General features: G+C 39.8%; 1 protein-coding gene across 1 annotated transcript; it reads left to right on the top strand.

Annotated features, from left to right (window-relative positions):
* Positions 1 to 1,461: 1,461 nt before the first annotated feature.
* Positions 1,462 to 24,026, top strand: LOC120519976 (tripartite motif-containing protein 16-like). The gene is made up of 7 exons (XM_039742686.1): positions 1,462 to 1,487; positions 1,917 to 2,403; positions 12,016 to 12,111; positions 16,667 to 16,900; positions 17,907 to 18,066; positions 22,734 to 22,799; positions 23,892 to 24,026. The coding sequence occupies exons 1-7, from the start codon at positions 1,462 to 1,464 to the stop codon at positions 23,972 to 23,974; spliced, it is 1,152 nt and encodes a 383-aa protein (XP_039598620.1). The 3' UTR covers positions 23,975 to 24,026.
* The last annotated feature ends 259 nt before the right edge of the window (positions 24,027 to 24,285 follow it).

Here is a 24,285-nt window from a genome sequence, read left to right as displayed (position 1 = left end):
CCTTCAATAATCAGCTCTTAACCCCAATATACAGTAGCTCAGACTAGGTAGATATCAGAATGCGTTTTATTTTAACGTTATTGTCCAAAGTATTACTGAGCCCTAATAAATCTAAATGCCATTAAGTGCTTATATGTTTGATGTGCCAGCCTAAGAGCCTGCCCAGTACTCACACTGGCAAAGGCCCTGCCTGCAGTTTGCTTGTCTTCTGTCAGTGAGCGACTCAGCACCGGCGTTCACAAAACAAGATCTGCCAGTGAAAAGGCTGGCAGGCCAGGACCCTTCTGCTGACATAAATGGTGTCCTTTTAAAGTTACCTCAGGACTACACTTTTCATAGCTAATAGCACTAAAACTAACAATAAAGCATATTTATCACTAATCAAAATTCTCAACATTATCCACCTTAATAAAAGGTAAAGTGTCTCTGTCTCTGTGTATCTGCATGTTAATTCGGTTCATATGTCTCACTCATTCCAACAGATGGCGCAACACAAACATTTGTAGTAATACAATTAATTTCATTTGTCACTCCAGCAAATGGTACATCATAAATACTAACACTGCTTTTAGGAATCCAACACCAAATGGTGTGTAACAGAGACATCGTGTTAAATTCGTCATTCTAACAGATGGCACATCTCAAACATTAACATGGCTTTTACAAATCCCATACTAAATTGTATATAACAGAAACATACAGAATTATTTGTCATTCCAACATTCTATACATTATATTACTACAAATTTTTGTAATGTGCCATCTGTTTATTAATACATGGCTTACATTCTAGTAGGTGTTGTTCTACTAATGATAAAACTGAGGTCCACGCTGATCACTTATATTTCATCCCAGATTATTAAATGACACATTCCTTTGACATTTCTATACTTTGTCTTTATTTCTTGAGTGACTGAAGTAAATATTAGGGCAACAGATGTTGGAAATGACTACTTTTTTGCCTTGGGTGTTATCAACGCTGAGAGGTTGTGCATGAACAATAATAATAATAATACTTTATATTTTTATTGTGCTTTTCTCACTACTCAAAGCTCTTCTACACAGTGAGTGGGGAGCCACTTCAACCACCACTAATGTGCAGCATCCACCTCTTGATGTGACGGCAGTCATTTTTGTGGCAGTACGTTTACCACACATGAGCTATTAGAAGGTGAAGTGGTGAAAGAAACAGTTAGCTAATGAGAGACAGGGGATGATTAGTGGGACACAATGACAAGGCCTTGGGGGGCAATTTAGCAAAGACATCTTTATGAAGGACACACAGGGATCTTTAATAACCACAGAGATGCAGGACTTCAGTTTTAGGTCTTATCTGAAGGACAGCACCATTTATACAGCACAATGTCCTCATCACTGCAGTGGGGCATTGGGATCCACATTCAGACCACCGGGTAAGCCCCCTATTGGCCTCACCAACACCTCTTAATGCAGACACCCAAGATGTACCTAGATGGTCTCAAGTCCAAGTACTGGCCAGGCCTGAATATGCTTAGGTTGAGGTAGATGACCTGATCTGAAGTGCATGTGGTGTGTCTGCTGGCTACAGAAGAGCAAGGGCGGCAGAAGAAAGACCCCCTTAGTTGGTAACTGGCATAAAACCAAATGTTATACGAGCCTTCATGTGTCTCAGAGACATCTGTACATTTGTTAGTGCTGGTGACAGCGAGTCCGTGTGGGGCACTGAGAAGTGATAGGCTGGAGGGGTCACTCTTATGTACTTAAATGGAATGAGTCTGAGGTGGGCTATTACAGAGGAACTCAGACTGACGATGGCTGAAGCCCAGCTGTTTGTATCACAGGATGAGTTCACCTGCTCGGTGTGTCTGGACACCCTGACTGACCCAGTTGGGGTCTTTACTGTCACCATCCCCTGTGGACATAATTTCTGTCTCAAGTGCCTCACGGCTCCTGTCTCACATCAACTGGGAAAGCTCTCAGAGCCAAGTGTGCAGCTGTCCTCAGTGCAGACACACCTTCACCACAAGGCCTGAGCTGAACAGAAACACTCTGCTGAATGAAGTCATCAAGAAATTAAAGAAGACAACACTCAGTTCTCCTCCTCCTCAGAATTATGCCGGCCCTGGAGAAGTTGAGTGTGACTTCTGTACTGGTAAGAAGTTCAGAGCGGTGAAGTCCTGTCTCACCTGCATGGCCTCCTACTGTCAGACTCACCTGCAGCTTCACTATGAAGGAGACGCTTGGAAACATCACAAACTGACTGATCCTGATAGAAATCTGAAGGAGAAACTCTGTGAGAAACATCAGAAAAGTCTGGAGATATTCTGTAAAACTGATGATTCCTGTATCTGTATGATGTGTGTGGTGTCTGGACATAATGGGCATAAAATGGTCGAGCTGGAGACGGAAAGAGAAGAGAAAGAGGTGAGTGGAGTTTAGTGTTTAATGGAAACTGTTTGAATTACTTTGAGTTAAGGAATTTGTACATTTAATGTGACAGAGAAATCTATTCATCTACAGTAAAACTCGATTATCTGTCACTTGATTAACTGTCAGGACTAAATAATAAAACCCAACCTTGTGCACGCCAGTGTCTCCCCATTACTACTGCGAGTTCAGCACATTGGAACAACAGAAATCCCAGTGTCCGTTACGTACCTTCACCTTTAATAGCGGTTTGTAGCTTTTCTCTTTTGTTATAATTAAACTAAACTACAATACATTGTTATGGCCTATCAACAAATGTGTGTGCTGTTTGAACTTATTAAACGTTTACGAAACAGCAACAGCTATTCAAGTATTGCTTCAATGACGGAGTAGGAAGGCCAACAGTGAACGATATAAAGTGGGATGCTGAAAAAATTGAAAAATGTGTTGAAAATGGAAACCAGTAATGGTAATGTTATTCTGTATTAATGTTAATGGTCTTCTGCATTGTAATTTTCTTTATATATTCTGTTATATCAGGTTGTGTTAATATATTGTGGCGTTCAGGCAGCTTGTGATGTTCAGTATGGGGGCAGAAAGGGCGGAAAGCTGTAAGTGATGGGACTGGCTGAGGGGCTTCTGCTCTGTGAGGGGCAGACAGGAGAAGTGAGGAGAGAAGGGAAGGTGTGGAGCAGGGAGTCAGGAGACAATAAGCAGGAGTGTTTGTGGTGTCAGAAATACACAACGAGTGGCAGGAGATCAACTGATCGGTAGGGAAAGCTTTCTTTGATTGTTTAGGAGGTGAGCTCTGTAAGCCAAATAACGGAGTATAAGACAGGACACCGCTTGTTAGAGAACAAAGACTTCATGTAAAACGCAGAAAAGTCCAGGGGCCTCATGCGTGCGCCAGCGTAGAATTCACACTATAACATGACGTAGGCACAAAAGCCGAAATGTACTTACACACAGAAAAAACTAGATGCAGGAATCTGTGCGAACTGAAACTTCAACGTTCTTCTGCTAAATAAATCCCAGTCAGCGTGAAAAGTTACGGACGTGCACGCGCCTGCTGTCCCACCCAAACTCTTCCAAGAATTACGCCTCTTTGAATATGCAAATCAATTTAAATAGCCCTTAAGATCAGCATGCTGTGACAAGACAATGGGAAAAGCATAGGGGAAAATAGAATTTCAGTGAAAACCAAGTGAAGGCAAAGGAAAAACTTACTATTTGTTGGTTTAAACAGTGGTATAATCAACAAAAGGAAGTTGATCGAGTGACAGACTGTCGGAGAAACTCGAAAGCTCAAGTCCCCTAAGTCGCATAGTGCCCGAAATAAGAAGTTGTCAGATATCCAATTTGCCGTGAAAAGGCGAGTTGTAGCCCACCGTCTGAGTGTCGCATGAAAACTTATTAGGGTACAGAGAAAAAAAAGGCACACAGTGGGGAAAAAAGCAGGAAATGTCAACTTTAATCTCGACAATTCCACTTTAATCAAGAAGTTTATTTTGTCATTAAAGTAGAACATCAAAAACTTCATCTTATAATTGTTTAATTTACTAGTTTCTCAAATTCCATCGTAACTAAAGTAGAACGTTAAATGTTTTGTTTTGTATTTGATCTTCTATGTGGTCTATGTGTGTGAATCACTACGTGCTTCTTAAACGGGCTTTCTCTTCCTCCGACAGGACACAGAATCCATTACATTCGTGATATTACAGCTCTCTGAATAATTAAAATACTGAGATGAATACGTGATATCTTTTTCATGATGATAGGATTTAAAGCACGTTATTAAACATGGGAACACGGTGGCGGTACTGTCTCTTTCAAACATACTAACACCCAATTCCTGTCCTTACTTTTCTTTCTCCAAATACCCAATCGCCACACAATCAGCTCTGTAATGGACGTTAAGCCATCTGTAAGCTTAGAATGAAGATTCTTCAAAACTTTTAAGGAACACTGAAATATCTTCATAGTACGTGTTTAATTATTCTATCCGTCTATCCTTCCAGCATACAGCAATTAATCAGGATCAATCTGTGAACTAGCTAGCGCTGTCGCACCGTGTGCTCACATGTTTAATTATTAACAATTAGGATTATTTAAATGAAGTTAGTTTTATCTGTATAATATAATCAACATATTTTGCTGCATTTCATCTTAAAAATTATATTGTCATCATATGTAAATATGCGCTATATAAATTGGCACAGGCTGTGTAATATTATAACTTTATCTCAAGTTTACAGTGAGGTGATTGTACTTATAAGTACAGACAGTTCTACAAGGAGCACTTGATTGAGTGAGTTTAGAGTTCTTGAGATGAAACTGTTTGTGAACCACGAGGTCCATACAGTAGAGCTCTGAAGCGGTTTGCAGTGTCTGAGGCAGCGTGTGCTTGATGCTGTGTCCTGATAATTAATCTTTCCGATCAGCTGCTGCTGTGATTCCCCACTCAGATACAGTTATATAAATACTCCGAGTGGTGCAGTGAGAGTGATATGGAAAAAGATGATCCGCTGTGGCAACTCCTAACGGGAGCAACTGAAAGAAGAAGAAGAAGAAGGTGCAGTGAGAGTAACAACGCTAAAGCAGTTACGGTATTTGGAATACAATGGCTATTCCCTGGACCATTATGTTGTTACAGGTTAATTACAATCAGTTGCATTAAACTAATAAACAATATGCGGTTAGTTTTATTATATTTATAATGCCGCGTCAGGAATGTACATCTAAGAAAGAAAGAGTAATGACACAGGAACAGTAGCACTGCGTTGATGCTGGGTGCCGCCAATCTGCAAAACCGAGCGGAGAACTTGCGTACGACAAGGTATGAGGTACTGTGTTAATGTGCATGGCTTTATGCCAAATTTAAGTTTTATACATCGCTATTTGAAGGTGGTAACGATCTTACTAAACATTTCTGTGTGTACGCACCGTTTATTCATGAGGCCCCAGGACCTCTGAGTTGTATTTGCTTATTAGGCTGGTCATTACAATATTATATAAATTAATTCATTTTGTTAATATAGTTTTTTACGACTGATCGCTACTCTAATCTACTGTATGTCATTTTCAAAGTAGCTGCTCTGTTATCCGTCTTTTCTCTTATCCGTCACAGCCTCGGTCCTGACCCCTGACTGATAATCGAGGTTTTACTGGACCTTATAAACCTGATGTTTCAAGATCAGAGCATTGGCTGCTGGAGTCCATCCTGGTCAGACTGGTGCAAGTCATGAAACAGCTCAGGATGAGATCCCCATGATGGCCCACAAACAACTGAGTTCTCTCCTCACAGCCAGCTGAGTTTCTTTCTGCTCTGATCAGTTTCTCTTTTGAGTTTCAAAGGCAGTGGGAGGCCATCTATAGCCTGCTGTCTAGAAATGTCCACTGGCAGGGGTGCGAGTGTCAAGTGGGCTACACGTAGAAATGTCTGACATTCAGACCCTCCTGAGGTGTTCTTAACAAGATGATGTTACAGTTGGCTGATGTAAGCGTAGTAAGTGAGCACACAATGTCATCCTAAACGTAATTCAATAGAAGGTCTGACACATCAATAGACACACTCTGTACTGCTGACACTTACACGCTGAGTGTGCTTAGCTGCACGTCTGCCTTTGTGGTGTTTGTCCATTTTTAAAGAATCAGAGTTTGCATTTGGCTGATCTCAGGGCTGTTTAAGAGACACATTATTGTCACATGTCAATCTGTATTGTACTCCAGAGTTAAGTCTACGATTCTTACAATAAGTTCAGCTCAGAAATGTCAATATATTATTCCTGTGTAGATTTTCTGTTTTTAATGATATAACTCATCAGGCTCTTCATTAGTGATTAGACATCATGTTATTTAGTGGAGCAGTAAGGACATTTTGAATGTCAAACCCCTGAGTGATAATCCCACCAAATGTATGATTATGACAAAGACTCTGAGCTTTCATATTTGGTAAAACCCTAACAAGTCCAGCAGGAGTGTAAAGAACTTACTAGAAGTGTAAGTCTGACCATCTAAGCCAAATTTCAAATCCCCCATCACTACTACACAACCTCAATGTACAGTAAGTTCAGATAGAGACACTTAACTTCAGTCCACCATTTGGTGTTTCTTCAAATAAAGGACTAGTGTCACATCGGCTCTGCCAGGTCACAGTAAGTGACACAAATGTGGCCGAGTCCTCGCTGGAATATTAAAGGAGCTCGGCTCACAGGTGAACACACGTTTAGAAACCAACATCTTAAACAGCAATGAAGTCTATGAAGTGGCCTGATATTTTTCAGTTTACTATGAATCAGGTCAGTAATATCGACATCTAATTTTTGATCTATTTGTGTTTTCTATTGTTTGGCTATCATTTGATTTGGATTGATTTACATAAATCAGTTCTTCAGATGTCCCTGAAAGCAGACATATAATTGTAGGACAGACTGGCACTGCTTGGTCAGAAGTCTTTCTCTTAAGCTGCCACCGCCTGCCCCTCTTTTATTGAGTCGTACCTTCAGCTCAGATGTCAGTTCACTTCACCAGGACTCTCCTTGACAGTTTTGGGTGCCATCTGATCAGTCTGATCAAACACAGCAAATGACACCCAGCGATGTCTCAGTATGTCACTCTTTATCACTTTGTGACTGAAGAAGGAGCCAAAACTCAACTTGATGGACAACACTTAGGAGGAATTAGCAGTAATGGAGTTGAACATGGGGCTCTCATTCAGTCCTCACTTGATAAAGGAAAGCAAGATGCACAAGTAAGAGAGACCACCTCTAAAATCTGTAGAATTACTGAAGGAGGACGTCAACCAGCAGCTGTACATTTTTTTGACACTAAAAGATAAGTAAGTGTGAAACCTCAAAGACTTGAAACTGCAGAACAATCAATCAATCAACATTTATTTATATAGCACATATTCATACAAAAAAATGTAGCTCAAAGTGCTTTACAAAATGAATATAGAAATAGAAGACACAATAAAAGATAAACATAAGTCAACATTAATTAACATAGAATAAGAGTAAGGTCCGATGGCCAGGGTGGACAGAAAAAACAAAAAAAAACTCCAAAGGCTGGAGAAAAAAATAAAATCTGTAGGGGTTCCAGACCAAGAGACCACCCAGTCCCCTCTGAGCAATCTACCTAACATAAGTCAAACAGTCTTCTTTGTATTTAGGGTTCTCATGGAAGGACCTGATGATGATGGTCACGTAGACTTCTGGCTTTCAGTCCATCAATGTTGGAGCATCATGATGCTTTGAGTAGGTGGTGGTGGTGCAGGCCGCCACCACAAAGAAACTGGAAAAAGAAACAGAAGAGAGAGTAGGCGTCAGTATGGATTTTGGAGCCACTGTGAATAATTATTATGAAGAATTGAACATACAGAGTATCAGGATTAAGTTAAAGTGAAGTTATAAAAAGGCCATGTTAAAGTAATGTGTTTTCAGCAGTGTTTTAAACTGCTCTACTGTATCAGCCTGGTGAGTTCCTATTGGCAGGCTATTCCAGATTTTAGGTGCATAACAGCAGAAGGCCGCCTCACCACTTCTTTTAAGTTTTGTTTTTGGAATTCTAAGGAGACACTCATTTGAGGATCTAAGGTTACGATTTGGAATATAAGGTGTCAGACATTCTGATATATAAGATGGAGCAGATTATTTAAGGCTTTATAAACCATAAGCAGTATTTTAAAGTCAATCCTGAATGACACAGGTAACCAGTGTAGTGACATCAAAACTGGAGAAATGTGTTGGGATTTTCTTTTCCCAGTTAGGATTCTAGCAGCTGCATTCTTGCAAATGATTTATATCTTTTTTGGGTAGTCCTGAGAGGAGTGCGTTACAGTAATCTAGTCTACTGAAAACAAAAGCGTGAATTAATTTCTCCATCTTTCAATGATATAAGAGGTCTAACTTTACTTATGTTTCTTAAATGAAAAAATGCTGTCCTAGTGGTCTGATGAATATGCGATTTAAAATTCAGATTACAGTCAACAGTTACCCCTAAATTTTTTACTTCCGTTTTAACTTTTAATCCTAGTGCATCAAGTTTATTTCTGATAACCTCACTGAATCCATTATTGCCAATTACTAAAATTTCAGTTTTCTCTTTATTTAGTTTGAGAAAATTACTATTCATCCATTCAGAAATACTAGTAAGACATTGTGTTAGAGTATCGAGAGAGTCGGAGTCATCAGGTGCTATTGATAAGTACAGCTGTGTGTCATCAGCATATCTGTGGTAGCTCACGTTGTAACCTGAAGATAATCTGACCTAACGGAAGCATGTAGATTGAGAATAACAGCGGACCAGGATAGAGCCTTGTGAACACCATATCGGATATCATGTGTCTTTGAGATTTGATTACCACAACTCACAAAGAATTTTCTCCCTGCCAGGTAGGATTCAAACCAATTTAAGACACTGCCAGAGAGGCCCACCCATTGACTAAGGCGATTTCTAAGAATATTATGATCAATGGTGTCAAATGCGGCACTCAGATCTAAGAGGATGAGAACAGATAAATGGCCTCTGTCTGCATTTACCAGCAAGTCATTTACTACTTTAATGAGTGCAGTTGCTGTGCTGTGATTTGTTCTGAAGCCTGACTGAAATTTATCAAGAATAGCAGGTTTATTGAGGTGGTCATTTAACTGCATAATGACTGCTTTCTTTAGAATTTTACTTAAGAAGGGCAGGTTAGAGATGGGTCTAAAATTTTCAAAGGCAGAGGGGTCAAGATTATTTTTCTTTAGCAGGGGTTTAACTACAGCAGTTTTAAGACAGTCTGGAAAGACCCCCGTATCTAATGACGAATTAACTATGTCCAGAATATTGTCAATTAGCACGCCTGATATTTATTTGAAAAACCTGGTTGGTATTGAGTCAAGGACGCAGGTGGAGGGTTTCAGTTGAGAGATTATACTATGTAATTCAGGTAAATCTACCCTGGTGAGAGCATTTAATTTGTTTATAACGGAGTAGCGGGGCTTTGGAGGTTCTGCAGTGTTAGGGAGATATACTATGTTATCTCTAATATCATTAATTTTTTGATTGAAAAATACAGCAATGTTCTCACAGGTTTCACTGGAAGTATTCTGGGGGCATTCCTTTGTGTTACCTGGTTTAACAGATGATCAATTGTTGAAAATAAGTCTCTGGGATTACTAGCATTGTTATTTATAATAAACAACTCACAGTCACAGAAGAAAAGTCCAAGAGAGAGAAAAGAATCTGTTAGAAGAAAGACAAACTGAAGCAAACTGAATGTTCTTAAATGTGTGACAGAGGAAGCTCTCCATGGACACAACAATCTGGACAAAGCGTCACCTCCACCTGAGTGACCAAAAACCAAGTCAGGAGTTCATCTGCTCGGAGTCTGAGAACTTCTGACTGTGACTTGGTAGTTAAGATAAAGCCATGGGGTGAATTCTGGGAGTTGACATCACCATAACTGTGTGAAGGAGAAGGCTTAGCTTCATAAATTCAGTAAGAAAGCTAATGTGGACTTGAATCAGTTCAGAGCAGCGTCTCACACACACAGAGGAGCTGTAAGGGAGTGTAGACAACCTGTGAGGAAAACCAAACTGCCACCACTGTGCTGACTCGAGAAACTTAATAAGTAACTAAGAACTGAAGCAGAACTGAGACGAGAAAATTTAAAAGTTGGTTCTGAATGAATGATGTTTCCTGGGATGTTTGTTGGATAAAAATTATGAGAAATAAAATCACAAGTTAAGTGCCTTTCTTAAAGTGCAAGAGAAAGAACCAACTAAGGAAACACAGACTCATGTTTAGTGTTGTCTGTTGATGTCTTCTGTCTGTGTACACTTGAATACGCATATCTTCAGTTGTCCTTATTTTATAAATACATTTTATTTTTCGACTGTGACTTGTCTCTGGTGGAGATTGCATGTTCTCATTGTGTTCATGTGGGTTTCCTCCTACAATCGACAGACATGCAGTTTAGGTGGACTGGGGCTTTGGAACATTAGCTCTACTGTGTGTGTATTCAACCTCGATTTTCTTATTTTTTATTGTCTTCTTAGGGTATCTGGAGTAGGGGGCTCTCAAAAAAATGGCCTGTTAAAGCCCACTGAAACACTCCTTGGGTGATTTTTGGATATACAAGAAAAGACAAATTGTGTTCTTTCCAGTGTGAGGTGCGCAGAGTGAAGAGTAAAGCAGACAGGCCTGTTCCTTGTGCTGCTCCAGTGTTCCTCACACAGTCCTTGAGTCTGCCTGACAGATAGTCCATCATCAGGACACCACAGTCTCACCCACCTGCACATCTCTGAGCTGACCCCTTAACAGGGATAGCTTGGTGGTCTTAAAGGCTCTGTTGAAACCAAAACACATGAACATAAGAAACATCTCTCTATTATAAGAGACTAGACGTGATCTTTCTGAAGACACTTTTTAGAAGTCCAGAGAGATGGATTTAAGATCCTCAAGATGGAGACTTTGGCCATTTCGAAAGTCAACAGAAATGAAAGTAAAGATCACATTCACACAGACAAACAGAAATTATTACTCAGGTAAATAACAGAAACAGTGAAAAGAGATTGAATATATTGTTTGGATTGAAACTTTAAGTCAGAGACTTGTAGATCGTCTAATTCATTTTGCCATCAGGGAAAAGTAGTGTTTCTTCCCAAATGAAGAGACCTCTCCGCAAGAATTAAAAGATTGGTGGTTTGGTGAAAGTGAAATCCACGTACGCGGTAACGCTTGGGTCACAGAGGGGCACAGATACACAGGAGATTTTAGAGACAAACGTTATTCAGACACTTCAAACAAACATAAGTCTTTTTAAGGAGTGAATCGAGCTCCGTGTGTAGTCGGAGGGGACAGTTCTGTCTCTCAATTAGAAGAATAGAAAATTTTTCTGTTCATAGGAGCGCATCTTGGGAGTGGGACCACCACAGGAGAAGAGAATGACAAGTAAGTGAGACAAAAGGACAGGTGCTGTACAATGTTTTAAATGTTCATAGCGTCACATGAACAAAACCTTGGGGTGAGTGAGCGAAGTGAGCAGGAGGCATAGCTCACTAGTTTTATTAAAAATAATTATCTATCACCTTAAGTTGCCTTCTTCCTGAATTCAACAGAATCGTTTGTGTATTTCGTTATCTTACTTGACTCAAGAAAATGACAATGGCAGACAATTCCTCACATGTCTGTATCAGTGATCAAATGGCCTTGTAGATCCTCTAATTACTGACATGACATGATTTAAGTCATCCTGGCCTTTCACCGGTTTCTTTACTTTACACTCCAGTTTGTTTTTATTATTTTTGGTGTTGTGTGAACTTCACATTTCCTATTTTGTTGATGTGATGTCTTCTAAATGTCAAGAACTAACTCACACATCAGTGTGCCTTCAAACTGTCTTCTGTATTTGACGTTCTCTTCAAGCCCAAACTCAATCTTACGTCAATTAAATTAATCCTTTCTTTTAATCTTTATTGTCATTCCTGTTTGTTAAATCAAATCTAAGTTGTGTCATGAAATGTCAAACAAATGTTTTGTTAAAATATCAGGACATAGAAAGAGAAGAAGAAATCACAAAGTGAACGTGAATTCTGATGTATGTCTTCTTGTGTGTCTAAGCAGAAACAGCTGGGGGCGACACTGAGTGACATCAAGAGGAAACTTGAGGAGAGAGAGAAGACACTGAAGGAGACGAGGAGGGCGGTGGAGGAGATGAAGGTGAGTAGAATAGGATGACAACACTTCATATCAAAGAGGGGAGAAATAAATGAGAACTTGAAGAGCTGCAGAGCTTCACTGGTGATGATGAGTAGGGTCACGAGAAGGGAGAGTTAGAGAAGACGTGTTGTGGTGTCCTTCATGGCCTTCACTGTTGACAGAATCCCAGGCGTTATTCAGTGGAGACTCAGACAGCATCACCCTAAAGTCCTCTGATATTCCATCAGCTGCTTAAAGGAGACTTAACTCTAGTGACAGAAACTCACACTGAAGGTCGACGCTGATGTTCTGAATTAGATCAGCGGGCACAACGTCCATTAATGAGTTGTTTTTATTTCTAAAATATCATTGCATACATTCAATTTGAACTAATACAACAAATGACTTTCCAAGTCAAATGAAAAAATAATAAAAAAAATCACAAAGTTAAAACAGAAATCTAAACAAACAAAAAAAATTAAAAACTACCAAACAGGATTTACGATGCAGCCACGAAAAAGAGAGAAGAGCCGAGAACTGGGCCAAAATTCCTGATAATTTAAATAGATAGATCAAAAAAAAAAAAAAAATAGTCAGACTTTCCTTTTCCCCTGCTATGGTTGCTTATTTTAAAGTTTTATTAATTAGATCTTGCCATATTTTAAAAAGGTTTTGAACAGATCTTCTAAGTGAGAATTTGTGTTTTTAAATGTCAAACATCAGTGACCCAGTGACTTATCACAGGTGGGCTGGTGGTCTTCAAGTTCAGTAGCACAAGTCCACGAGCTCACAATGTGGTAAAGGCAGTTACAGTCAATGTGTCCTCCTCCACTTTAGGCCCCTCTGGTAGCTCACCAACCACAACTGTTAGTGAGTTAGGAGTGATTGTGACCCCACGGCTGTCTGATAAAACATTCAAACATTTTGGACCTAAATGATGTTACTTTGTTTTCCTGCCAAAACATGTGGCACAGTTAGGCTGGATATCGTTTCCCACACTCGCAGGTTCGACTGTTCCCAATTTTAAATGAGATAAATGTGATCGATGAAAGAGTCGATATCAGATAATTGAATATTTCGCACATATGGAGCTGGAGTGTATTCTATGCATAACTGACTTCCACTCCTTTTCTGAGATATTCATTAAAAATTCCTTTTCCCACCGTATCCTAGGATCCTTAAAGGGGAGATTCTTTGAAATGTTTTAATATGTTTCTGAGATGCTGTCTGACTCCTCAAGACTAATCAGGAATTCTTCTGGAAAAGAAATTGGTGGTAGGTGTGGAAATTTGGGAAGGTTGGGTAGATTTTGTTGTCTGTAGCTTCTGTAAACTTAGCTAATAATAGTGGAGCTAACTTAGTTGAAAGTCTTTATAAAATTCCTCTGGTTGCCATCAGAGCCTGTTGTTTTCCCACTTTGGAGTGAGTCTACAGCATCCAGTAACTCTGAGAGTGTCAGAGGTTTGTCCAGTTCCTCTTCACTAATAGTGTCCAGCTGTTCTCTTTGTTTTACATCAAAGAACTCCTCAGACGGCGTCTTGTCTTCTTTAAGCTAAGTAGAATATGAAGACTTAAAGTACTTGCTAAATGTGTGAGTTATATTTTTTAGGCTTCATTACTTTATCTGTAGTTGTGCTGGTAATTTCTGTTATTGCATTGCAAACTTCCTGCTTATTGATTGCTGAGCTAAGATCTTATTAGCCTTCTCTCCATGTTCACCATAATGATGTTCTGATTTAAAGATGAGTTGTTCAGGTTCTTTTGTTATCACGAAATAAATTCTGATTTGAGAGCCTGTCTTTTCCTGTTAAATACCTCTTTTGGAAAGATGGGAAATTCTTGATTTTTTCTGGAGGTTGTAATGGCCTTCTCTTGTTCATTGTGGTTTTTCTGAGTTTTGTTAGACTCCAGAGCTTAAAGATCTCCACTGTTTGATTGAGTACAGAGATAACATAATGTACACCTCCAAATATTTTACTTCAGCTGTAACATTTTATCACAAAGGACTGTAAGGTTGTCCAGTGGTGGCATCTGCTGAATCTCAGATCCACTTTTCTCCATTCACTTTCCGTGTGGAGGTATCCCCTTCTTCGAGTATCTCAGTGGGTTTCTTCCAGTTATTCCAGATCTTCCACCACATCCTCACCTTTCAGTTTGGTTAATTGGCAGAAACCCAAATTTGCTTCCATTGTGATCACTAGTGTAGCTCTGACCCTGTAATGAGCTGGCAGACTGTTTATGGTAGCACACTCTCTGATGCCCAGTTCTGCCAGGATTCATTTATGTGAAAGTTCTCATTCAGCAAAGACAGAACTCTTCACAAACATTTCTGTGTCCAGACAGACCAAACTTATCCAAACTATTTTATTTAACATAGACTCACATTAAACAGACTAACAGCATCGAGTGTAGTAAAGTACTGGTCCAGACTAGTGGGGTGTGTCTATAGTTCAAAGAAAGTAGGTGGGTCACAATGTGTCACTCAACACTGTGTCGTCCAATCCAGACACAGAGGTGATAGCTGAAGAAGTACAAGTGAAGGAGAGTCAACCTCAGAGACTGACCTTCATTTCGGTTTATGTTTCTACGCTCGTCTGCTTTTGTTGTTTCCTCCTAGAATTCCTGCCTATTACTGATGCATGAAATCCCTCCTCTATACCCATGATGACTGTGACATTTTTCAGCCAGGATTCCTTCCAATAGATGTTGTTCAAAGTCTTGTTTTATGTCTTTTTGTTTATTTATTAATGTTAATGTTGATTTGGTTGAGTATGTGCTTTATTCTTTGTATTTGATTTTGTTTATAAGCTGCCTTTGTTATGTTCTATTTGGTTTGTGTGTGGCTCACCAAGAGGTGAGCCATCTGCCAATCACCACCTGGAGATTCCCTTCCACCCTATAAACCCTGAGGGTCTCCCACAGTTTCATTGTGAATGTCCTATGCAATTTTGTTAAGTTGCTGTATTCTCTTAGCTGTGCCTTATGCTTTTGTGATTTTCTGGATTTTTCTGCCAGTGCTTTGTTTTTCAGCCGCTGTCTTTGGATTCTATTTGGAAACTTTGTTTGTTTTGGATTGGCTTGTATGGCTCAAAAGAGTGTCTGTGTATTTGGAATACAACTTTATGATGAATAAATGCTTAATTATATAAAGATTCTATGAGAGCCATTTTCTATAATCTATCTATCTATCTATCTATCTATCTATCTATCTATCTATCTATCTATCTATCTATCTATCTCTATCTCTTATATGTGGCATATGCTGAACTTCTGATCACATTGTCACTAATGCTCCTCAGCTTTTTACCAAAGTCTTTAAATTTTTCTGCTGTACTGGTGGTCTGATCCATCCACTTGTAGTTGTTCACTTAGAACTGGACACATGTGACAATGACAACTGGATCCTTCCATCCCTACTCCAGCCAGGCGCCTATCCACCCAACCAGGGAGGTTTTCCACATGTGCATCAAAAGGAAAAACACCATATGAGACTCTCTGTATTTGGTGTAAAGCTTCTTCTAAATTCCCTAATAATAATTCTCATGCTATCATTTCTTCCTCATTCTAGTGGCTGATTATGAGTTGACCTTTTAGGTTTTCTCATTCTTGCCTTCTGTCGCAGAGTTATGTGAGTCACTATCCAGATGTGCAAAGTTCTGAAAACAGCAGAACACCTCCATTTTTGGGGTTGATGATCCTGGACAGCAGGCACCTTTTACCTCACATTTACTTCACACATAGTAACACACAGCCAGGTGTCATCATATAAGTACGAGTCATAGTTACAATAGAAAATTCATTAGTAATAATGCAAAGTTCATAAATGAAGTTGAAATACATAAGACATGGAAATAAAGACTCACAACTCTGAGCTTTACAATGAAAAAGAGATGAAAGAAGTTAAATATGCAAAGAGATCATGAAATTTAAAGGTAAACTGAATCCCCCTAACCAACACCAAGACCCTCTTGTTTGACATCTCCATCTCATAGGTCTGACACGGTGATGTCTGACTCCGCAAACTAGAAATTGTTTTATTTTAACACAATTACCATCTAACACACAAGTTAACTCCTCTTTACAAATTCTTCTTCTTCTTCTTCTTCTTCTTCTTCTTCTTCTTCTTCTTCTTCTTCTTTATTCCAGCTGTGTGTTGTCCTACTCCTCTCCTAACCTCAGGCTGAGCAGGAGATGTCATTTTTAAAGGCAGACTTTTATACAAACTGTCAGGTCAAATGGAGTCCTCACTAGACTGTAGAGGTGTCCTCAGCAGTTCCTGCCAGTGGCTCTCAAGATCCTTCACAAGGAAGCCTTTCATGACTGCGTATCTCATAAAGTCCTTCAGTTTCCTTAATAGCAGCATCAGCAGAGTGATGATATTACTTGGCATAATGGAGTGAAAATAGTGTATGGGAGTCAGACTGCAACTGACCTTCCTTCTGCAAATAAGGTACCACCAGTCACTCCAGCCAATTCAAACTGTCCTTCACAACATCAAAATAACAAAAAAATGTGCCTCATGATTGGTTATTCTTATCAGGTGACTCAATTCTAAATCTTTATCCTATTTATTCAGATGTCTGTAGTAAGAGAGGTGGATGAAAATGAGAAGAGCTTCACTTGTCTGATACGGTGCGTTGAGGAAGCCCACAGGAAAGTGACAGAGAGGATCAAAGAACAAGAAAAGAGAGAAACGGAGAAGGCTGAAGAAGTCATGGAGCAACTGGAGAAGGAGATTGAGGAGCTGAAGAGGAGAGAGGCTGAACTGAAGGAGCTTTCAGAGACCAAGGACCATCTCCACTTCCTGCAGGTGAGAGCGACACTTCACAGGGAGTCTGATCAGACTGGGGTGTGTGGGACCAGATAACATTTAGAGAGAAATTTAAAAGATCTGAGGAGTTTGTACAAGATGAAAAGAACATGCCATTCAGTCCAACACAGATCGTCTTTTCATATTTCCTTAACATTTCCAATATTCTTTTTACAAATATCTCAAAGTTGGTAACTTCAACTACATGACAAATCGATGACATCTAACAAAGGATGGTGCCAACTCTTCTGACAGTCCACTGTCTAATGTCTTTATCCTTAAACTGATGAAAATCAAATCCTTCATCATTTCCTCACAGCTCAAACCCCACAGTCCAGTCTCGTCTCTCGTCTCTCATCTTTCTCATGTGCTTTTCTCTCACACTCCACACAACAGTTCTGATGTAGACTGTGTTTCACAGACATTACGGAGATTCTCTTCTTCATTTACACTCCACATATGGTGGTCGATACGTAACTCAGCTTGCCGTAGCTTTCTCTCTTTTGTATGGTTGATGATGATGCTGATGTTGATGACAAATCAAAGGCTCCTAGGATTTCCTCACAAGTCACTTATGAGCTGCAGAACTCCAATTGTATAATCATATTAAAGAGCTTTCTCCCAACATGTGTTAGTCTTTATATTTAATTAATTTAAATAAGATTATCTCTGAACCATAAAAAGCTGAACGCCTTGTTTTGTGTGCCAAGTCAATTCTGGACCCACCTGCCCCCTCAGTCCCTTTATCTTGACTCTCCGCTCATGGAGTCCTGTGTGAAAAGCTCATTGATAGTTAAGGTTGATAATCTCTGATGCTCCACTACACTCCACCAAATATTCTCTCCTAAATAACCAACAAGTCAATGACAGGCATTCTCACCATCTAAACCTACGCTGACTGCCCACCACACTGATCCTTAATTCAGAACAGCCCGCTCTTATCAGCCTTACTTACTTTTTAATGTCTCCTTTCTGAAATCTCGTCCCCTCTTCTCTCCTGATGCAGACTTTCTCCTCTCACTGTGTCCTTCTTGCTGATGGAGACTCGATGAGCTTCACTGTCACCGCTGATTTCTCATCTGAGGGTCTCAGAAAGGAGCTGTCAGGTCTGACAAAGAGTGTGGAGAAGATCAGCCAGTGGGACATCATGAGAAGGAGTCCATCAGGTACAGCGTCTGGTGACATTGTGTTTGTTATTGAAGTTCATTAGGAGGACCGGAGTGACAATAAGAGGACACTGAAGAAGGCCTGCTCTTTAACATTTATCTGGCATCCTTTGCTGTTTATTATTTTTTACTATATAGTGCCTTTCACTTTGATTAGCTCAGTGATAACAAACTCTCTAAATAATCAGCTGTGTTTAATCAGATGTTTTAGAATTTTAACTTGAAATGTTATACTCTTTATTCTTTTTCCACATATTCTCTTAAAAAGTCCTTTTTCACTTAACTTTGGGATTCTTTTAATTTCCTTTGCTTTCCTCACCTTAAGATTAATGAACAGAAATGTGTTTTAAATGGCTAAGCCGGCTCAGAGCACAAATGAATTGTTTATTTGAGAACAGAGAAGACGTTAATGGACTCAAATTGAGCTTAGCGTCAGTGCTTTATAACATCAGAACATCTCAATCTGCTCCTGCTGTCTTCACTGTCCATTACATTCTGCTGGATGGAGTCCACGATAAAAGTTCACGTTCATCCATTTTCAGCTCTACTCCCCCTGGGCTCTCGTGTTTTATATTCCTGCTGTTGTTTGATCAGAAGTCGTGTCTCCCATCGACATTTAAAAGGAGTTTACACACGAAAAGCATTTTATTTGATTTTGGTGGTGAAGATAAGCAAATTGGAGGACTGCGTCAGAACTCTGAGTACTTGAGGACCACCTGAACATTTCAGTGAGTGCAGCCTCAGAGTAAAACACACTTTATAAATTATGAATTACATACGTTTACACATAAAGACAGCAATTTGTTTAAACACAAACTAAGGTCAAGCAGCCAAGGGCACAGGGTCCATCCTGGCCATCCACCACATTAGACATTTACTGTATGTGTGTATTGTGAAAATAAGCAGAGAGAGTGGGCACAAAGAGTTGGGGTACCACCTTGAAATACCCCGTTTAATGATGAAGATGAAATAAAAAGCACAAGGACGGAGCACAATGATGACGTCTGCTGCAATCAAAGGCTGTCAAGTTAAAGTCACTTGTGAGTCGGAGCTCCGTCTTCCTCAGTCACAGATCTGTAATGAACACCCACTTCTGGTGACATTTTATAGTGGTGTCACTGAAGAGGCGGAGCTTAATTAGTGGGCTGTGGAAGTGACGTCACTCGTCTTGGGACCTGTGAACTCATTGAAGTGATGACGTTAGCAGGAGCAGCACCCTCTCGACTCAGGGTGGGATTTCTTAACTAGATAGAGCCCTAAAGATGTGAAGAACTGTACCTGCTTGTCAATATGTATAAAGTACAGAATATTTATGACATTGTATGTCAGCACGAACACCAAGACTTGGAGTTCAAGGGACCTTCTGTAGACCTCCGTGAGCAAATTTTGGTGAGGCAAAGATCAGAGCCAAGGGATAAAGCCATTTGTAAATCTTTGAATGTTACCAGGAGCACAGCGGCCTCAAGAATTGGGGAATGGAAAATGTTTGGAAACACCAGGACACTTTCTAGAAATGGCCAGTCTGAGTAACTGGGAAGGAATGGCCTTGGCCAGGGAGGTGACCAAAAACCTAATGGTCACTACAACAGAACTTCAGAAGTCATCTGCTGAGATGAGAGAAACTGTAGGAAGGACGGCCATCTCAGCAATTCTCCACAAATCAAGCATTTATGGTGGAGTGGCCAAGGAGAAGATACCCTCAAGTAAAAGACAAATGACAGCCTTAGAACCTCAAGGGAAAGATTAAAAAATCTGATGAGACAAACATTGAACTATTTACACAGAAGACCAAGCAGGATGTCTGGAGAGGACCAGGCACTGCTCACCACCTGCCTAATGCCATCTCTACAGTGAAGATGGTGGTGACAGCATCAGAATATGGGGACAGAGTGACAGGTCAGAACTGAGGGGAGTGGAAGTGCAGTTAAATATAAAGAGGACCTTAAAGAAAACCTGTGACCTCAGACTGGGTGATGGATCAGTTACCTTAAGACTATAGCCAAGACAACTCTGGAGTGGCTTTGTGACAAGTCTGAGTGTCCTTCACTGACAAGACTGAGACCCCACAGAACAGGAGACATCTGAAGATGGCAGTTCACAGATGCCTACCTTGAAATCTGACACAGTTTGAGAGGATCTGCCAGGAAGAATGGGATCAACTGGCCAAATCCAGGAGTGTCAAAGCTTGAAATGAAACTGAGTCATGAAGACCACCAAAAGCGCTTCCATAAAGACCTGAATTAAGTGTCTGAATACTTCTAGGAAGGAGACGTTTCAGTTTTGATTTGTAATAAATGTGCAGACCTTCCTGAAGACCTGCGCTCACTTTGTCATTATGGGTTACTGACTGTAGACTGATGAGCACAAAAGGCACTGAACAAAATTCCCTGCTTTATGCTGAACCTCGGCAAGACACGCCCCACAAGACTACTGCGCATGCACAGCGTTTTGTTCCTGAATTGTAACGCGCTCACAGTCTCTTCCTGCTTGTTTGCGTTTTTCAAGTTACAGTTTGCTGTTACCTTTTGTAACTGTGTGTTGTGTGTTACTGACAAAGTAAGTCATTTCCTTTTTTTGCAGCGTTCACTGTAACTTAACATCTTAGTTAAAGTTGCAACTTATGTTGACGGTCAGTTCAAGTATAGAAAAGCGTTATTATGGTATGTTTGCTGTTTGCGAATGAACATATTGTTAAGTCTGTGCACTGTTGACCTTAGGGGAGAGATGCGCTGTATTTTACTTCGCACTAGGACGTTAATGTGTTGCTTCCTGCAGTATTAAACGTAAAGTTTTTTATTTTATTTTATTTTATTGTAAACGAATGTCGTCTTGTATGGAGGAATATTTTGGACAAAATAAAATAAATAAATACATGTGCTAATTAATAATAGTATAGTGAAATGTGAGAATAAATAAATGTGACACGAAATATCTTTTTTGTTGCTTTTTTATTTATTTATTTAATTTTGTCCGTAACATTCCTCCAAACCATCATGAAATACGACTTGAAATAAAACTGTCACTTTCACTCGTCAAAGTTGAGAGGTGGGCTCTAACACCCCCTCTAGTTATTGATTGGTGAATCGATAGCACAAGAATTAATTATAAAAATGCTTACTACTGCCGATGAAATGGATTCTGCCGAAGATATTGCGTATTTCAGAGAGAGAATTGAAGATTTATCGGAAGAAATTGAAATGTTGTTACAATGTTTGCCACTGATCAGAGTTGTAAAGTTGTTTGAAAAAGTAGCTGTGAATCTGCACCTGACTTTATACTCGTAAAACAAGGGTCAGATACTCAGTTCAAAATATTAGTTGGCGCTGCTTTGGGCATTCCATGTCAAAGTACCTAAACTAATAGAGCCGGTGCAGCTTACCGTATATCAAACTGGCTCATTCGCCTTGTGATCGTCTTCTCCGATACACCATATAGATCTGCAATCTGTCGTACTTTTAAACCGCATAACAGAAGGTGTTCTATTGACTCAACTGGAATGTCAAAGGATGGACGTCCAGAGCAGCGAACTGCGACACATGAACTGGAGTGCAGTCGAGTCCGGTCCACCAGTTCTTCGATATTTTCAAAAATAGTTTCATCTCTATTGGAGTCTAAAAGAGCCCACAACATTGTAATTTCTTCCGATAAATCTTCAGTTGTCTCTCTAAAATACGTAATATCTTCGGCAGAATCCATTTCATCGGCAGTAGTAAGAATTGTTCTAATTAATTCTTGTGCTATCGATAGACAGATCAATAACTAGAGGGGGTGTTAGAGCCCACCCTCTCAACTTTGACGAGTGAAAGTGACAGTTTTATTTCAAGTCGTATTTCATGATTGTTTGTAGGAATGTTACGGACAAAATTAAATAAATAAATAAATAAATAAATAAAAAAGCAACAAAAAACGTATTTCATGACATTTATTTATTGAGGCTCTCATTTCATGACACATTTATTTATTTATGCTCACGTTTCACAGTACTTTTATTTATTTGCGCATTTACTTATTTATTTAAATTTGTCCGAAATATTCCTCCATAGTCTTTGGCGTTACGCTGTTCCTTTTATTCTTGTTAATAGTGCCACCTACTGGTTTGATTAAACAATACGTAAAGATGAGTGATGTTTAACTTTGCTCTTCCTGAATACTGTGTAACTTTGACATTTAATTAGTTATGTTCATATATGTATTTCATTTGTATTTGTGCACTTATTGTATTTATTTATTTCTGTTTAGATACCACACATACACTTACGTACACAAATCTATCAAAGTACTTGAAGCGAGCTGGTGAAGGGTGTTATCTACTCTCTGGTGTAGCTGCGGTTCTTTCTAAATGAAGAATTAGGCCAGCAAGTGTACAATCAGCACAGTGACGTACAACTGTCTCTCACAGGCACATTAATCCATTTAAAATTAAATCAACAACACGGTAAAGTGTGCAGAAAGTGAGGGGGTCTCAATACTCTCTGACTCCCTGTATATTTATTATTAATATGAATATTCAGATCGACATTTGGCCTAATTTGCCAGCCCTTGTATATTTTATAAATGTTTTATTTGAACTCCTCTGCATTTGTAATCCATGTTTAAGAACTAAACTAAGATCCCACAATGCCGTCTTCTCAGTTTCCATTCTTCTTCTCTTTTCTTTTTATTTTCAGCTCATGAAGCTCCAGTTTTTGCCCTCCAGCCTCCTGAACCTCAGAGCAGAGACGACTTTTTAAAATGTGAGTTTGTGCTTTGACTGAATGGATCATCACAATAAAAATCATTGAAGTTTTAATAGAGCAGGACAGGCTTAGGATATGAAAGTCTGAGTGTTGTGTGACTGAGGGGCTGAGAGTGATGGGGGTCCTGTGACTGGTGCATTATGGGATAGAGCGGTTCAGGCAGAGAATCACCAAAGCTGTCTGTTGAACTCAAGGTGAAGACTACAAGACCTCCTCCACAGAGTTTCATGGTCCAGTGAGCACAGCTGCTAATATTCTCAAGATGTTTGAGGGTCCACAAGACTGAAGCCCACCTACCTGATGAGACCACCAGAGTAAAGCTGACCTCAGATTAAACAGAAGGAGAGTTTAAATGGAGGAGAAAATGCAGTGTGGTGTGGTAGTGAAGACTTTGGAGTTCAAACCCTGAGGTTGTGGGTTCAAATCCCACTACTGACACCACTGTGTGACCTCAGCAAGTCACTTCACCTGCTTGGGCTCTGATTGGACAAAGAAAAGACAAGGAAACAATGGAATCTGAGATGATGGGAGTCACCTTGGATAAGAATGACAGTCAAATAATAAAAAGAGATGACAGGAAAAACACTAAAGAATGAAAGAGAGACACAATGACAGATGGGAAAGGCGCTATATAATAGATAGATAGATTAAAAATAGTAAATACTGATTGCAGCTTTTATTGGAATAATTTATGTGGTTGTGAAGTGTGACAGTTGATTGATTTTAAATTAAAGATGTGGACTGTGACAATAAAACATGTCATTTAATAAAGCCAGCGGTCAGTGTTGACAGTCCATCAGAACTCTGACCTCAATGGTGACCTTATGTTGTTTATCATAATTTCTGATGACTGAGATGACTTTCAAATGACTGACTTGCCTGCCTTTCACTTTCTTGTCTGTTGTTGTCTTTTTATGATTTAATTTTTAATTCCCACAGATTCTGTCCAATCAGATGAGCTCTTTACTATTAGTGTCTCGTCAGCGCAGCTCCTGATTGGTTCTTGTTAATTCTCTGTGTTGTGCTCCGCCCCCAGTCCTATTACACACTCCCAGATTTCCTCACTCGTTTTCTTTTCTCTCCTTTCAGACTTCTGTCCCCTCACACTGGACATCAACACGGCAAACAGAAAACTCCATCTGTCTGAAAGGGAACAAGAAGGTGACACATGAGAGGACAGTGACTGAATATCCTGATCATCCTGACAGATTTGACCGCTGGCCTCAAGTTCTGTGCAGAGAGGCTCTGACTGGGACTCGCTGTTACTGGGAGGTGGAGTGCAGTGGAGACTTCATGTTGATTGGAGTCGCATATAAAGGACTGAGCAGGAAAGGAGAGGGAGTGGAGTGCAGCCTTGGATACAACGACAAGTCCTGGTGTTTGTGGTGTTTTCGTTCCCAGTACTCCGTGTGTAACAATGACCAGCAGACTGTAATCAGCGCCCCCTACAGCCCCACAATAGGTGTGTATCTGGACTGGCCTG

This window comes from Polypterus senegalus, unplaced genomic scaffold, assembly GCF_016835505.1.
Source record: "Polypterus senegalus isolate Bchr_013 unplaced genomic scaffold, ASM1683550v1 scaffold_223, whole genome shotgun sequence".
NCBI classification, from domain to species: domain Eukaryota; kingdom Metazoa; phylum Chordata; class Cladistia; order Polypteriformes; family Polypteridae; genus Polypterus; species Polypterus senegalus.
The sequence above is the reverse complement of the archived record's forward strand: the minus strand, read 5'-3'. Positions and strand labels throughout refer to the sequence as shown.

Excerpts from the sequence above, each read along its gene's own strand:
- LOC120519976 (XM_039742686.1), top strand. The coding sequence starts at position 1,462 with ATGTACCTAGATGGTCTCAAGTCCAA. Across the intron at positions 1,488-1,916 it reads CTAGATGGTCTCAAGTCCAA|TGCCTCACGGCTCCTGTCTC; the intron begins GTACTGGCCAGG and ends TTCTGTCTCAAG. Across the intron at positions 22,800-23,891 it reads CAGAGACGACTTTTTAAAAT|ACTTCTGTCCCCTCACACTG; the intron begins GTGAGTTTGTGC and ends CTCTCCTTTCAG.